This window comes from Dunckerocampus dactyliophorus, chromosome 1 (assembly GCF_027744805.1).
Source record: "Dunckerocampus dactyliophorus isolate RoL2022-P2 chromosome 1, RoL_Ddac_1.1, whole genome shotgun sequence".
NCBI lineage: Eukaryota > Metazoa > Chordata > Actinopteri > Syngnathiformes > Syngnathidae > Dunckerocampus > Dunckerocampus dactyliophorus.
Window position 1 is genome coordinate 7,814,455 of NC_072819.1, and position 14,999 is coordinate 7,829,453.

General features: G+C 37.4%; 1 protein-coding gene across 2 annotated transcripts in view; it reads left to right on the forward strand.

Annotated features, from left to right (window-relative positions):
• Positions 1–9,377: 9,377 nt before the first annotated feature.
• The window catches only part of acvr2ab (activin A receptor type 2Ab), a 61,244-nt gene continuing 55,622 nt past the window's right edge, over positions 9,378–14,999 (forward strand). Inside the window, exon 1 of one of the 2 annotated variants that reach the window (XM_054770156.1) lies at positions 9,378–10,241. In XM_054770156.1, the coding sequence (XP_054626131.1) occupies positions 10,187–10,241 (55 nt within the window). In that variant the 5' untranslated portion in view covers positions 9,378–10,186. The remainder of the gene's footprint in view (positions 10,242–14,999) is intronic. The other variant, XM_054770165.1, reaches the window with a different exon arrangement.

Sequence of the window (14,999 nt, forward strand, 5' to 3'; positions counted from 1 at the left end):
ATTTTACGGGAATAAAGTCAAAATATTCATATAAAAAAGTTGTATCCTAATGAGAAAAAAGTCAACAATTTTAAGGGAATAAATTTGTAATATTATGAGGAAAAATAATGTAATTTTAGTAGCATATATTTAACATTTTAAATAAAAATACATTTTTTAAACACTTTTTTAAAATTTTTTGAAGTTTTTTTTAACTTTTAACTATGAGAAACACACAAAACTAAATGAAGTTGTAATTTTTGGAAATTAGCATGAGGAAACCGTTGTAACATGGGAATAAAGTCAAAATATTATGGTCCTAATATTATGAAAAGAAAATAATAAATAATAAAAGAAAAGTTGAAATAGTGGAAAATATAAAAAAAAACAACAGCAGAAATGGAAAAAAATGTCTGTAATTTTACACTAATGTCAAAATATTAAGAGAACATTTTTTGTATCCTAAAAAGAAAAAAAAGTTGCAATTTTACAAGAATAAATTCGTAGTATTATGAGGAAAAATAAAATCATTTTAGTCACGTAGCGATGAAATATTAAAGAAAAGGTAATATAATGAGTGACAAAAAAAACCAAAACGTAATTTTTTTAAAATTAGCTTGGGGAAAAAGTTATATTTTTTTGGTAATAATGTAAACATATTATGGGAATAAAATCATAATATTACGAAAAGGACATTTACAAAGATTATTTCAGAAGAATGTTGAAATAAAACAAAAACTACAGCAATAATGGAGAAAAAAGAACATAGCTTAATATACATAGCATAACTTCTTAGCATATCTACATGTGTTGCTTTACAAAATATTTCATTTTTTACTATGTGACCCTAAGATGAAAAAGTTTGGACACCCCTGCTATAAAGGATTCCATGTATTGGGTTACAAATATCTAATTGCACAATTGCGCAAGAGTATAGTCATGCTTGGAACGTTAGCCCCCTCACTTTTTACTCGGTGTTATTTTCAAACTAGCCTGGTCATGCCGACTGGTATTTTGGACACCCTCCGCATTAAATTTAGAGCTGTCAGTGCCACATCACACAGTCCCTGCAGAGTTAGCTCAGGTGCACACAACCTCCAAAGTGAAGTTTCTGGATCAGGTCTGTGAGGACTGACTCCTCTGGGCTGCAGGCGACTCTGGGGAGGATGCATAAGGATGTATGAAAAGCACAGCGTCCTGCTAACAGCACGGCAAAGAGCAGGATTTGCACACTAATGCCGCCCTGATATCATTGTGGTGACTGAGTTCAGAAGACTGAAACGAAGGACCTTCACAATTAGTCGACATCATTATATATAACCTCCTAAGAGATTTATTCCTCATTTCATACATTTCATCAAGGAAAATCACAACATAGTAATCCCTAGTAATCACACTTGTGTGCTACAAATTTTGCAGCGTCACTCTATCACGGTTTTTCAAAAATACAGTGGTGTGAAAAAGTGTTTGCCCCCTTCCTAATTTCTTACTTTTTTGCATGTTTGTCACCCTTCAATGTTTCAGATCATCAAACAAAATTAAATATTAGTCAATGGCAACACAACTGAACACGAAATGCAGATTTTAAATGAAACTTTGTATTATTAAAAAAAGAAAAAAAATCCAAACCTACATGGCTCTGTGTGGAAAGGTTTTTCTTTTTTAATAATACAAAGTTTCATTTCAAAACTGCAATTTGTGTTCTGGGGAAAGCACACAAGAGCAAATGAAAACAGTCACAGAGGAAATGACTATACTAAAAAGATGATTTGGTACAAATAAATTATCCTTGAACCTAAGTAAAATTAAAATAACGCTGTTTGGTAATAGCGGAAAGGATCCGAACGCGCAAATACAAATCAACGGTGTGAATATTGAAAGGGTGAATGAAAATACATTTCTGGGGATCATAATAGATGAAAAAATGAGCTGGAAATCTCACATAAAAAATATACAACATAAGGTGGCGAGAAATGCCTCAATATTCAATAAAGCAAAATTTGTCCTTGATCAAAAATCACTCCATACCCTTTACTGTTTCTTGGTATTACCATATGTAACTTATTGTGTGGAGATATGGGCTAATAACTATAAAAGTAATCTTAATTCGCTAAATGTACTTCAAAAAGACAAAATAATAATAATCCATAACGCTACGTATAGAGAACATACAAATCCTCTATTTCCAAAATCACAAATATTAAAATTCGCTGATCTAGTACATTTTCAAACAGCTAAAATTATGCATAAAGCAAACAATAACCTGCTACCCAAAAATGTCATACAATACTTTTCTACAAGAGAGGAGAAATATGATCTCAGGGAAAAAACAAACTTAAAACGCTTTTGTGCGCGAACGACACTAAAAACCTTCAGCATTCCAGTATGTGGAATCAAATTATGGACCGGATTGGGTAAGGAACTCCAACCAAACACCAAGATGAAGAAAATAAATATATTGCAATTGATGTGAAATGGACGAGGGGTAGGATTAAATAAGCCTAGCTTCTTCCTACTCCTTTTGGACATGTGGAACTGTGAATTGAACTACCGTATTTTCACGACCATAAAGCGCACCGTATGTGATGTCTTCCAGTGTAACTTGTATGAACGTTCAAATAAAATAAAACCATTACCATTACTATTCCGAGACGTTGTGATATATGTCGTATTCTACACTGGTCACGCGGTGTCAGTAATGTTACTGTAATCAGGGGCGTATTTAGTCATTTGGGGGCCCAAGGCAAACCCAGTCATTGGGGCCCTCCACATCCTAATTTTTTGATTTTTACAAAATATGAATATGTAATTTAGGCCACTTTTTTCCTGCTTTCGAAATCTGTTACAGTTATCTGTCAGTTTAAGTTGCAAGATGCATAGCCATCTATTGTATATATACCCCCCCAAAGCAATTTCAAATATGAATGTTTATCATCTACTAACAAGTGTGAATATGAGAAAAGTCTTCTATTTTCTGAGCTAGATAAAGTCCTTGAAATCATCCTGGGGGATTATCATTACCTAACAAGTGAATCATCTCAATGCTTTTACTGTAATTGATAAGAACATTAAAGGGTCCCTAACATGATTAATCAGCTTTGCTTAAATATGTTATATAATGTTTGTAATTATGTTCTACATTGTTCGATTTATGAAAGCGAACAGTAAATTCGCAAAAATGACATTTATAGTTGATGGCGTCAGCCATGACAAGTATGGAAGTGGAAGTGACGTCATCGGGGTGACACCTAAAGCGTTTGTTTACTCAACAAACGCTTCTCGAGGTAGATCGTCGACTTGGTTCAGTATATTTTTCATCAAAATAGTAGTCAAAATGTCAAAATGTTGTGCTGCTGCTGGATGTTTACAGTCTCCGAGTGATACTGGAAGTTTGTTTTCTTTTCCAAAAGAGGAAGGTTTAAGACAAAAATGGATGAATCAAGTGCAATGAAAATGGCACTCTCAGCTAACACTGTCAGTAGCGGTGCTGCTGTCATCACCAAGAAAGATTTTCATCACATCAGTAAAAAATACGTACATTATAGCAATGTAATTCATTTATTTATTATGTATTGTGTAAAACTAAGATAACTAAAAGCACTAAATGAATACAGACCCACCATCCACCAATGCAAGCCTGGAGCTTGTTTGTCAGAGAGATGCGCCGCACAAATTTGCACATTAGGGCTCAATAAGGTCATCAAATTGTACCTTTATGCATTCCCACATAGTATCAGCATTTGGGACCGAATATGAGGTGAAAGAAAAAGGGTAAAAATACAGTATAGTAGTCTATCTGTGCAGATGGGAGAAAGTTAGATGGTGCGTTCAAGGGCATCACACACAGTGGGAGAAGGCACCGATCTCATTAAACATGCAAAAAACTGTGGGATTTTTAACTGTATATTATTTTTTGAATAAAATAATGGCCCATATTTACAAAATTTGAATCCCTTTACATAACATTTTCTGTAGTTATTTACTAATTGTTTTATTTTTTAAGTGTTTTTTGTTGTTGTTTTTTTTTTAGCATTGCACCTGAACATTTCCCACAGCCCGGTGGTTGGGGACCCCTTCCTTACAGCATGCTTGGGGATATGATGTGCGCTTTTACATCCATCCATCCATTTTCTATACCGCTTCTTCCTCATTAGGGTCGCGGGGGTATGCTGGAGCCTATCCCAGCTGACTTCGGGCGACAGGCGGGGTACACTCTGGACATATAGACAAACAACCATTCACACTCACATTCATACCTATGGACAATTTAGAGTCGCCAATTAACCTCACCTTTTTGGAATGTGGGAGGAAGCCGGAGTACCCGGAGAAAACCCACGCACACACGGAGAGAACATGCAAACTCCACACAGAAATGCCCAGGGGAGAATCGAACCCAGGTCTTCCCGATCTCCAGGCTGTTACTGTGTTGGCCAACGTGCTAACCACTGGACCACCGTGCGGCCCGCGCTTTTACATATTTCAAAATATTGTATAATGTATTTTATAATGTAATATTAACATGCACATCGACAAATCATTGAATCGAATAGTATTGAATCGTATCGTTTGTACATTGCATCAATTTATTCTGTTTTTAAAATATATGGTTTTTGAATTGTATCTTAACCAGTGTATCTAGAGTAGATGCGTATCGAATCATCTACCACAAAGAGATTTACATCCCTAGTACCTAGCAGGCCTTTGCACAGTACTGCCGATGGACACTCCCCTGCTGCCAACTCTTGCATGTCTGGATGTAAAAACAGAACAGTTGTACATGATGTCAGGCACGCTATGGGATTAAGAAGCACACATGACACAAGTGTGAACTGTCAACAATTGTTGACGTATTTGTTGTGTCTAACCTTGAAGGCCCCAAACCGCTTTCTTCAATGCAACCCCTTGGCGCTCACGCAACAGCAGCAGCGCAAAAGGAAACGACGGAAGCACATGGTGACGCGCTCCTCTTATGAGGTTTTGCTGTACGGGTTCGTGCAAGGACGGGATGAGAACGGTAATTAGGCCGCTATCCACTGGGCTTTGGTTACAGGTGCTGATCCGCCTGCAGGCATGAACAAAACTGTCAATGGGAAAGATCATTCATGCTGAAACAACAGAGCGGGGGCGGCGTTCCGGCTCGAGAGCAAAGGCATGTTAAATCGCTCTGCGACAAACCGAAAGCTGCTTAGTGAATCCATTTTCAGGGCCTTTTGGAGCAAATGTATAGGCTGCGAGGTTATCTGTGGAGCCTCTGCCATTCAGCCGCTTGAATCGCCGGAATGGAAATTGGAATCTTTTTTTTTCCATCATAAAGATGTCAAATGCAGAGGACGTTCTTTACATTGCAACACATCCAAAGCCTAGCCAATTAACACTGCCATACTTCTAAGTGTATTTACATGCTTTGTTGTAATGCAATGCACTTTGCCAGCTACCTGCTTTTGTTAAAAGCCCTTTGTCAATAAATTTGACTTCCCTCGACACTCAATACTGAGTCCATTAAGCCTGAGGGCTGCTCTGTGCAAAGGGGCCACCGGTTCCAGTAAGGTATCTGCTGAGCTCTCATTAGCGAGCATCATGGTACGTAATTCTGGCACGTGTAATGCCATTAGAGGGGATTTGGCATCTGATAGTTGAGTAATGGGATGAACTGTACAGTAAATCTCCAGAAGCGGAGTTTGAAGTCTTCCTCGCTGAACGGGAGGGAACATTTTGCAGTCCCCCTTTGTCACCGCTGAATTGGTGTTGTGTTATGTCAGTTCGGCAACCAAAAAGGAAGACAAATCTGTCATCTGAATGTTAAGTCCATTTGTCTTCCAAAGCTCTGTTCATAAAGGGTGTCATATTATCAACAGGCGACTCGTCAGTATGAAAGCACAGGTGATTGTGTTCAAGGTTCATCCTAAATTTCTTCATTGGGTAACTGCTTCTGATGCAAGACAAAGGAATGTTCTGTCATCTTATCACCAAGTGATTTATAGCTGGGGCGACCATAATATTTCCTTACTTTGCGTGTTTGAACACCTGCCAATCCCTGAGTCATTATCTTGAGACCTTATCACAAGGGTTTTCAAATGGTCTTTACCTGGAACCCACATTTTCCAATGATCATTAAGTCAGGCCTAGGGCCGACTGATTTTTTAAAATTCCGATGATTAATATATCGTTTGATTCAGTTTTTACATTTTTCTAATTAAAAGAAAGACCAAATACTTGCTTAAATTTATTACAAAGGTATTCTCTAATGGCAATAATCGGCTGATTTTATCGCCCAGTCAAGTAATCATCATTCATTCTCATAATCATTTCTAAGGAAAACACCATATTACCTGCATTTCATTTTCGGGAAAAATACAGTGGTGTGAAAAAGTGTTTGCCCCCTTCCTGATTTCTTTTTTTTTTGTATGTTTGTCACACTAAAATGTTTCAGATCATCAAACAAATTTAAATATTAGTCAACTAAAACAAAATGCAGTTTTTAAGTGAAACTTTTTTATTATTAAGGGAGAAAACAAATCCAAACCTACATGGCCCTGTGTGAAAAAGTGATTGCCCCCTAAACCTAATAACTGGATGGGCCACCCTTAGCAGCAACAACTGCAATCAAGTGTTTGTGATAACTTGCAATGAGTCTCTTACAGCGCTGTGGAGGAATTTTGGCCCACTCATCTTTGCAGAATTGTTGTAATTCAGCCACATTGGAGGGTTTTCCAGCATGAACCGCCTTTTTAAGGTCATGCCACAGCATCTCAATAGGATTCAGGTCAGGACTTTGACTAGGCCACTCCAAAGTCTTCATTTTGTTTTTCTTCAGCCATTCAGAGGTGGACTTGCTGGTGTGTTTTGGATCATTGTCCTGCTGCAGAACCCAAGTTGGTTTCAGTTTGAGGTCACGGACAGATGACCAGACATTCTCCTTTGGGATTTTTGGTAGACAGCAGAATTCATGGTTCCATTTTCCACAATAAGTCTTCCAGGTGCTGAAGCAGCAAAACAGCCCCAGACCATCACACTACCACCACCATATTTTACTGTTGGTATGATGTTCTTTTTCAGAAATGCGACGTTTCTTTAACGCCAGATGTAATGGGACACACACCTTCCAAAAAGGTCTCGTCTCTTGTCTCGTGGGACCACAGAGTATTTTCCCAAAGGTCTTGGAGATCATCAAGATTTTTTCTGGCAAAATTAACATGAGCTTTAATGTTCTTTTTGTTCAGCAGTGGTTTTAGTCTTAGAACTCTGCCATGCAGGCCTTTTTTGCCCAGTGTCTTTCTTAGGGTGGAGTCATGAGCACTGACCTTAACTGAGACAAGTGAGTCCTGCAGTTCTTTGGATGTTGTTGTGGGGTCTTTTGTGACCTCTTGGATGAGTCGTCGCTGCGGTCTTGGGGTAATTTTGGTTCACCATTGTTCCATGTTTTCGCCATTTGTGGATAATGGCTCTCACTGTGGTTCGCTGGAGTCTCAAAGCTTTACAAATGGGTAGGTCTGGATTTTTTTTCCTCCCTTACTAATAAAATATTTAATTTAAAAACTACATTTTGTGTTAAGTTGTGTCGTCATTGACTAATATTTAAAAAAGGGTCGAGTGCCATCTTCAGATCGGGGGATGAGATCCTGCCCCAAGTGGAGGAGTTTAAGTACCTCAAGGTCTTGCTCACGAGCAAGGGAAAGATGGAACCCGAGATCGACCGGTGGATTGGTGCGGCCTCTGCAGTAATGCGGACTCTGTATCGGTCCGTTGTGGTGAAGAGGGAGCTGAGCCAAAAGGCAAAGCTCTCAATTTAGCGGTCATTCTATGTCCCCACCCTCACATATGGTCATGAGTTTTTGGATCGCGAGCGAAAGGACAAGATCGTTCATTCCCATAATTCATTAAAAAGAAAAACACCATATTACCTGCATTTTATTCATGAAAAATAATTGTTAACATTGGCATCAATCGGCTAACTTTTGGCGGATTTTATAATACCTACAATCAGCCGGTTAATTGGTCAGGCCCAAATCGCAACCCACGTTTATTTAAATCAAACCAAGCAAATGTATTTTAAAAACGCATGTGTCGTATTTTCAAACTTCAATACACATAACTACGTGCCCAAAGTGCATAGAGGATTTTTAAAAAAATTATGACGGAAATGAGGAGGAACATGATGCATGCAAATAATGTATGATTTAGAAAGTAAGACCACAACATCAGATATTTCATTTATTACTGTGCAATGGGTATATAACAATGCAAAAAATGACTAAAATATTGGTTGTATACTTTTACCTGACCTACCATTTGAGGATCCCTGCTTTATCTCATCAAACAATAAATTTCACTTTCAAGAGAGACGTGCAGAGATTCTTCCCTGCCGAGATATTTCCCTGCAAGAGAAATCTCACCGACAATAAACCAAACTCTTCACCCCGAACGTGTTGGCACCGGAAGCTATGTGCAGAAATGTGTGTTTTACTGAAGATGAAAGCTAACATCTCAATACAGAACAGGTGACTCAGCTTCCAGCTTGGCAGAAAAATCCCCTGAGACCTTTGACCTCCAAATCGTTTAGCAGCGCTTACGGTTTGAGATCTGCTCCAGGCTATTAGAGAGATTAGTGTCACACAGATTGGGGAGGGGCCAAACCTATATCTAGACTCCATGGTATTCTCTGCATTTATGACCAAGCAACCAACCTGTGCTGATACCCAATACACCACCACGTAGTGGCACATTCTGCAGTTTGAGGCTATATGTAGATTTAATGTGTGTCAACCCCACGTGACGTGACAGGCGTTATGACATTTATTAAAAATAGATTTTGGAGTTCAGACAACACTGAACATTACTTTAAATAGCTTTGCAGGGGCGTTTGAATCACAATACTGTAGTAAACAATGCTGATCTAAACATTATACCTACACAGAGTCCTGGTTACTATAAACAAAAAATAAAAAAGAAAGACGGCTCGAACAGGACTTCTTTTGATTAATAACGTCAAAAACAGCCTTCGGCTTTTTCGATAACTATCACCCCGTGACTAAAAAAAAGGTACACAAACGTCTAAAATGCATTCGATAAGAGCCGCCCATCTTGTGTAACCAACGGCAAAAGCTATGAACAAAACGAGCGCCCGTCTCCAACAAAAACAAGCTCTACCTCGTAAAACGGCTGCATCAAGTTCACGCCTATGAGCAAACTTTTACCGGATATTAAAATGTCAGATTAGCAGTTTCAACAAAACAATCATTAGTAGAAAATAGCTACGCAACATAGGAAGAAATTATACATTAAGAAGCTATGAAATGCATGCGTGATTATTTCAATGTTTGAACACGACTAGTTAATGCTAAAACAAGATATTATTTTGAAAGCCATTACCGGAAGTACAATGATACATGTCTCGTTGCGGCTCAGATCGCCATCTTGAAATTGTCCCGACCAAAAGCAGCGAGGCGGCGGACTGGGGAGAAGCAGAGCGTCCTAAACCCAAGAGCCATATTAGTTCTGAGGATTAACATGGTTTCCAGTGGTTGCACCCGTCAAATGATAGCGTCTTTTAGTTTCCTTCGATCTTTTTCGACGGGGGGACGTGTGTTGGAGGGGTCTGCCTAAACTGAGAGTCGGCGCTGTTAGCCTTCTGGAGCGGACTAATCTTCGACTGTGGCCTGGCTGCTTCGTCGGACTATCGAAGGAGTTGATCGTCCTCCGCCGCAGTTTTATCACCAATTGACGCTGTCAAACACCCTCTCTTGTGCTCCAGTGTTGGAAATGATCGCCGATTTTGACGTTTTAATGCAATGCTACGGAGCTCACAGAGGGCAAGTTCGATAGTAGGACGGAGTGCGCTCGATTTCCAGTCCGATGGATGTTGCCTCTGTCCGGCTGTGGCACGGCTCACTTGCTCCGATGTTTTGAAAGGAAAAAATCATTCCACGCTGCAACATGTTAAATGTTTGCTAAAGCTGGCTTGAATTCCAAAAAGTCGCCCTCCATTGCTCTTCTGTAAACGTGGAAATACCAACCCCCCCCCGCCCACCTCGTCTATCGGGCCAGCGAGGCGAGCTTACCCGGGATATACTGGATTTATCTCCATGTTGTAAAGATGCCCTTTTTACAGAAACAGTCCCTGGTGCAGTAATCTGACTGTGCTGCTTTGAGGATTTTTGGTATTTTTTTATACCTTTTATTTTATCCGAGGATCAAATTCGAATGGAAAATGGGAGACGCCACCAAACTGGCCCTCGCCGTTTTCCTCATCTCCTGTTCTTCAGGTAGGTCATTTGATTTAGGACGATTCCCGTCGTTACTTCCTGCAGTGTATGCTTGTTATCTGTGCAGAATGCAGTGCAGTGCAACCCCTGAGGGGGAGAAGGGGGGGTTAATCCAAACCTGCCTATACGACTCACATGGAGTCATATAAATAAGAAGTAATTTTGACTTTATTTTTGCATTACCCTCACTAGGTTGCAGCAGCGACTGTAGTGTGATTTGAGATTTGTACAGGAAAAAAAGATAGATGACTACTAATACATCACAGCATATAACAGTCTGTAGTAGATGGACTCGCTGTAGAAATCAGTGTAGCTGATTTAGTAAGTAGTATTTGTAATGTCATCTTCAAAGATGGCATGTTAGTGATATTATAGAGTTTTGTAGTTGAAGCATTTTCGGGCCGAGAAAAACAACTCATCCTTCCCAAATGCAGATGTTACGTGATGTGGGAAATGGTGATACTTGTAAACATTTTTACATTTCACAGTTGCAGAAGATTACTTTTTTGTGACTACATATGCAAAGAAGTTATATACACTTCAAGAAAAAAGTGCTTTGTCAAATAGGTGCTTTTTCCCCCCATTTTTTTTTTTTACATTTTCCAAATATTTAAACTTTCTGCTTAAATAATCTTTGCACATTTAGTTTTTGTAATATGTAACATTTTTATAATTTAATATTATTTTGTTTTATTTCTCATATTACAACTTTGAAAAAAATTATTTATTTTTATTTCAACTGTTTTATTATTTTATTGTCAACTGTTTCAACTGTATGCTACAAAAATAACATAACTTTATTCCAACCTAATTTTTCAAATATCACAATTTCTTTTGTTTTTCATGACATTACAACTTGAAAAAAAGTATTTTGTTAATATTTCAACGTTATCCCACGAAAATGATGTTACTTCTCCTCATAATTATGACATTATGACATTATTCTTGTAAAATTACAATTTCTTCTTGTTAGATTACAACTTTTTTTCTCGAGTAAGGTGTCAAAGTTCAGTTCCGAATTCACTGCGATCGTGTGAAGTGGCTAGTGCATACATGCTAACTGAATGCATCAATTATGTGATGGAAGTGTGCAGTCGGGTTGTAAATTTCTCTATGGTAAGACGGTTCTATACGCATCTAGATACGGTACACGGGATACGATACCATTCAATAATGATATATTTTAAAACGGAATTATTTGATACGATTCCATTCGAAATGAATCTATGGTTAACATTTGTTGATGTATACCAGGGGTGTCCAAAGTTTTTCCAGCGAGGGCCACATAGTGAAAAATGAAAGGACGTGACTTTGCCACTTTGATATTTTGTAAAGCAACACATGCTGAGAAGCTATACACTGTATATTTCAAGAAATAGTAGCCTGCAACTCAGCTTTGTGACATAAGTAAGACAATATGAATAAATGTATTATTAGTATGAACTTTGGCCTTTGTTTTTTTGTTAGATTTTTTTTCTCCGTTTGTATTTTTCCCCCCAAAATATTTCAACTTTCTTCTCATAAATTTTCTTCTTGTAATTATGACTTTAGTCCCATATTTTGACTTTATTCTCATAAAATTATAACTTTTTCTCAAACATCATTTTCCAAAAATTACAACTGCATTCTTTAATGTGTTTTTTTTCTGTAATATTTAAAGTTTATGCTACTGAACTGACATTCTTCCTTTTATAATAAATAAAAGTTTAACTACATAAACTCTGCAATTTTTTTTGTTTGATTATATTTAGATTTTATTGAAATTACAGATGTTTTTTTTTATTCCTGATTTTCCAACTTCTTCAACTTTCCTCTTGTTAATTTTCTTCTCGTTATTTTGGCTTTATTTCCATAATATTTTGACTTTTTTGTCTTAATATAACTTTTTCCAAAAATTAAATTTATTCTTTAGTTTGTTTCTCATAATATTACATCTTAAAAAACATTTTTCTTTATTATTTCAACGTTATGCTACTAAAATTATGGGTTTTTCTCATATAATATTACGACGTTATTCTCGCACAATTACAACTTTTTTTCTCAATTTTGTAAAATTTTTCTCGTAATATTTTGACTTTATTCTCAAAAAAGCAATAGTGTTTAATTTTACTGCTGTTTTATTTGTTTTTGTTAAATTGTATTTTTATGGCGCACTTTGGACACCCCTGATGTAGACATTAACCTTCTATTATGACATAAAGAAGGCAATTCTATAAAAGTGCCATTTTTGCAGTATTTTCAAATGTGCAAAAGTGCACATAATTTCCCCAAGCATGCTGTAAGGCACTGGCAAAAATAAAGTAAAAAGACAAACAACAATAGAGTCACATGTCAATTTTTTTTTTAGGCACAGACCAAAAAAAGACTTGCTGAATGAGCATCTTTTTGTTTCATGTCATCAAAATGAAATATATCAATAACAAAACAGAAGGCCTTGAGTCCAGTCAATAATAAGAAATAAGTAAGTAGTGCAAAGCCTCTCAGATAATGACACATTTTTTCAAAAGTGGCAAAAATGTGTCCAAGTAGAGTTAAGTAAATAGCACATTTTGCCACATGGGTGCAATGAAAATGCTGTGTTAGCTTGGAAAAGTAAACAAGCCTATACTAAAGATGTCGTAAGCATGCAACATTTCAGCCGGATCCTAGCATGTTTTCAACACTTTAGGTAGGTAACAAAGGTAAAACATTTTTAAGTAAACAAGTTCCAAAGCAAAAAAAGGTAAGCAGCAGCCCTAGAAAATCACTCCCATACTCGTCTCTGTTGGCCTCTCGGGTCAAGATTTGTTGTGCTGACAGTGGACTTCAGAGCTGCACCGCATATTTTAAAAATATTGTGGCTTTTGTCGGGCTTTTCGTCATCCTTGTAAAATGTAAAGACGTTTCAAACTTTAGATTTGTGTTTTGGCAATGTTTTGAAAATGTTTTGTGGGGGCTAGCGCGTGCGTCCTGTCAACCGATTGCTAGTCTAGCCATAGTCGGTACATGTCATAACCTTGGGCAAAAAGGCAAAAATATCATAATCATCATAATATTCTAATTACAACTTTATAATGTCATATTTTGAAATATCTGAAAAATGTTTGCCACCTTCTTGATTTCTTTTTTTTTTTTTGCATGTTTGTCACACTTAACTGAACACAAAATGCACTTTTTAAACGAAAGTTTTTATTATTAAGGGAAAAAATAATCCAAACCTATATGGCCCTGTGTGGAAAAAGTGACCCCCCCCTGTTAAAACTTAACTGAGATTAATTGCGATCTAACAGTCTGGAAAAAGTTATAAAGCCATTTCAAAAGCTTTGGTACTCTAGCAAACCACACTAAGAGCCATTATCCACAAATGGCAAAACTATGAAACAGTGGTGAACATTCCCAGGAGTGGCCGGCCAACCAAAAGTTGAACTTTTTGGAAGGTGTGTGTCCCATTACATCTGGCATAAAAGTAACGCCGCATTTCAGGAAAAGAACATCATACCAACAGTAAAATGTGGTGGTGGTATGATGGTCTGGGCCTGTTTTGCTGCTTTAGGACCTGGAAGACTTGCTGTGATAAATGGAACCATAAATTCTGCTGTCTACCAAAAAATCCTAAAGCAAAATGTCCGGCCATCTCTTTGTGACCTCAAGCTGAAACCAACTTGGGTTCTGCAGCAGGACAATGATCCAAAACACACCAGCAAGTCCACCTCTGAATGGCTGAAGAAAAACAAAATGAAGACTTTGGAGTGGTCTAGTCAAAGTCCTGACCTGAATCCTATTGAGATGCTGTGGCATGACCTTAAAAAGGCGCTTCATGCTGGAAAATCCTCCAAAGTGGCCCAACCAGTTATTAGGTTTAGGGGGCAATCACCTTTTCACACAGGGCCATGTAGGTTTGGATTGTTTTTTTCTCCCTTAATAATAAAAAGTTTAATTTAAACTTTTTGTGTTTGTTTTGTGCATTCAGTTGGGTTGTCATTGACCAGTATTTAAATTTGTGTGATCAGAAACGATGTGACAAACATGCAAAAAATAAGAAAGCAGGAAGGGGGAAACACTTTTTCACACCACTGTAATCGAACATGATAGAAGTGGAACTTGACGTATATATGTATAAATAATCAAATATAACGTAATTATTTCTAAATAAATAATAAATAAAATGTAGTTCTGAAAGCAGCCTACGGCTCATGTCACAAGACCATAAATATTTTCTTAGTAAAAAAAAAAACAAAAAACAAAGCAAAATGCAATCACTTGCTCAATCAGTTGCTCAAGATGGTCACAACATAAATAATTATTTTCTAAAAACTCGTAATGTTACTTTATTTCATACCGTGGTGAATGTGCAGGTCACTGTTTGTCCACAATTGTTTCGGAGTTGTTGGATTATGTATTTGCCGAGTTTTTATTAGTTTCCTTGCGTCACAGAGTTTCATTTCCGTTTCCTGGCCATGCGATTGTTGTTAGCAGCTGCTGCTAAGTGGTTATTGCTTGTTGTTCAGTGGAGAGTAAACGGTTCATACCACTTATCTTTGACTCCTGTCTTGTTGTGAATCACATCTCCACATTTGGCGACCCTCGACGTGAGTAATGCGTCGACCCTTAACCTAGTGCAACTGCGTGCGTTTATAACAAGGAAATCTGTTATAACTGGAGTACATCTTCAACATGTGCATCCATTTGAAGGAACCTTTTATGTGAGTACAATGTTGTCACTAAATAATGCGATATTTTGTCATTTAGTATGGTTTTTATTATGACATTTACAAATTA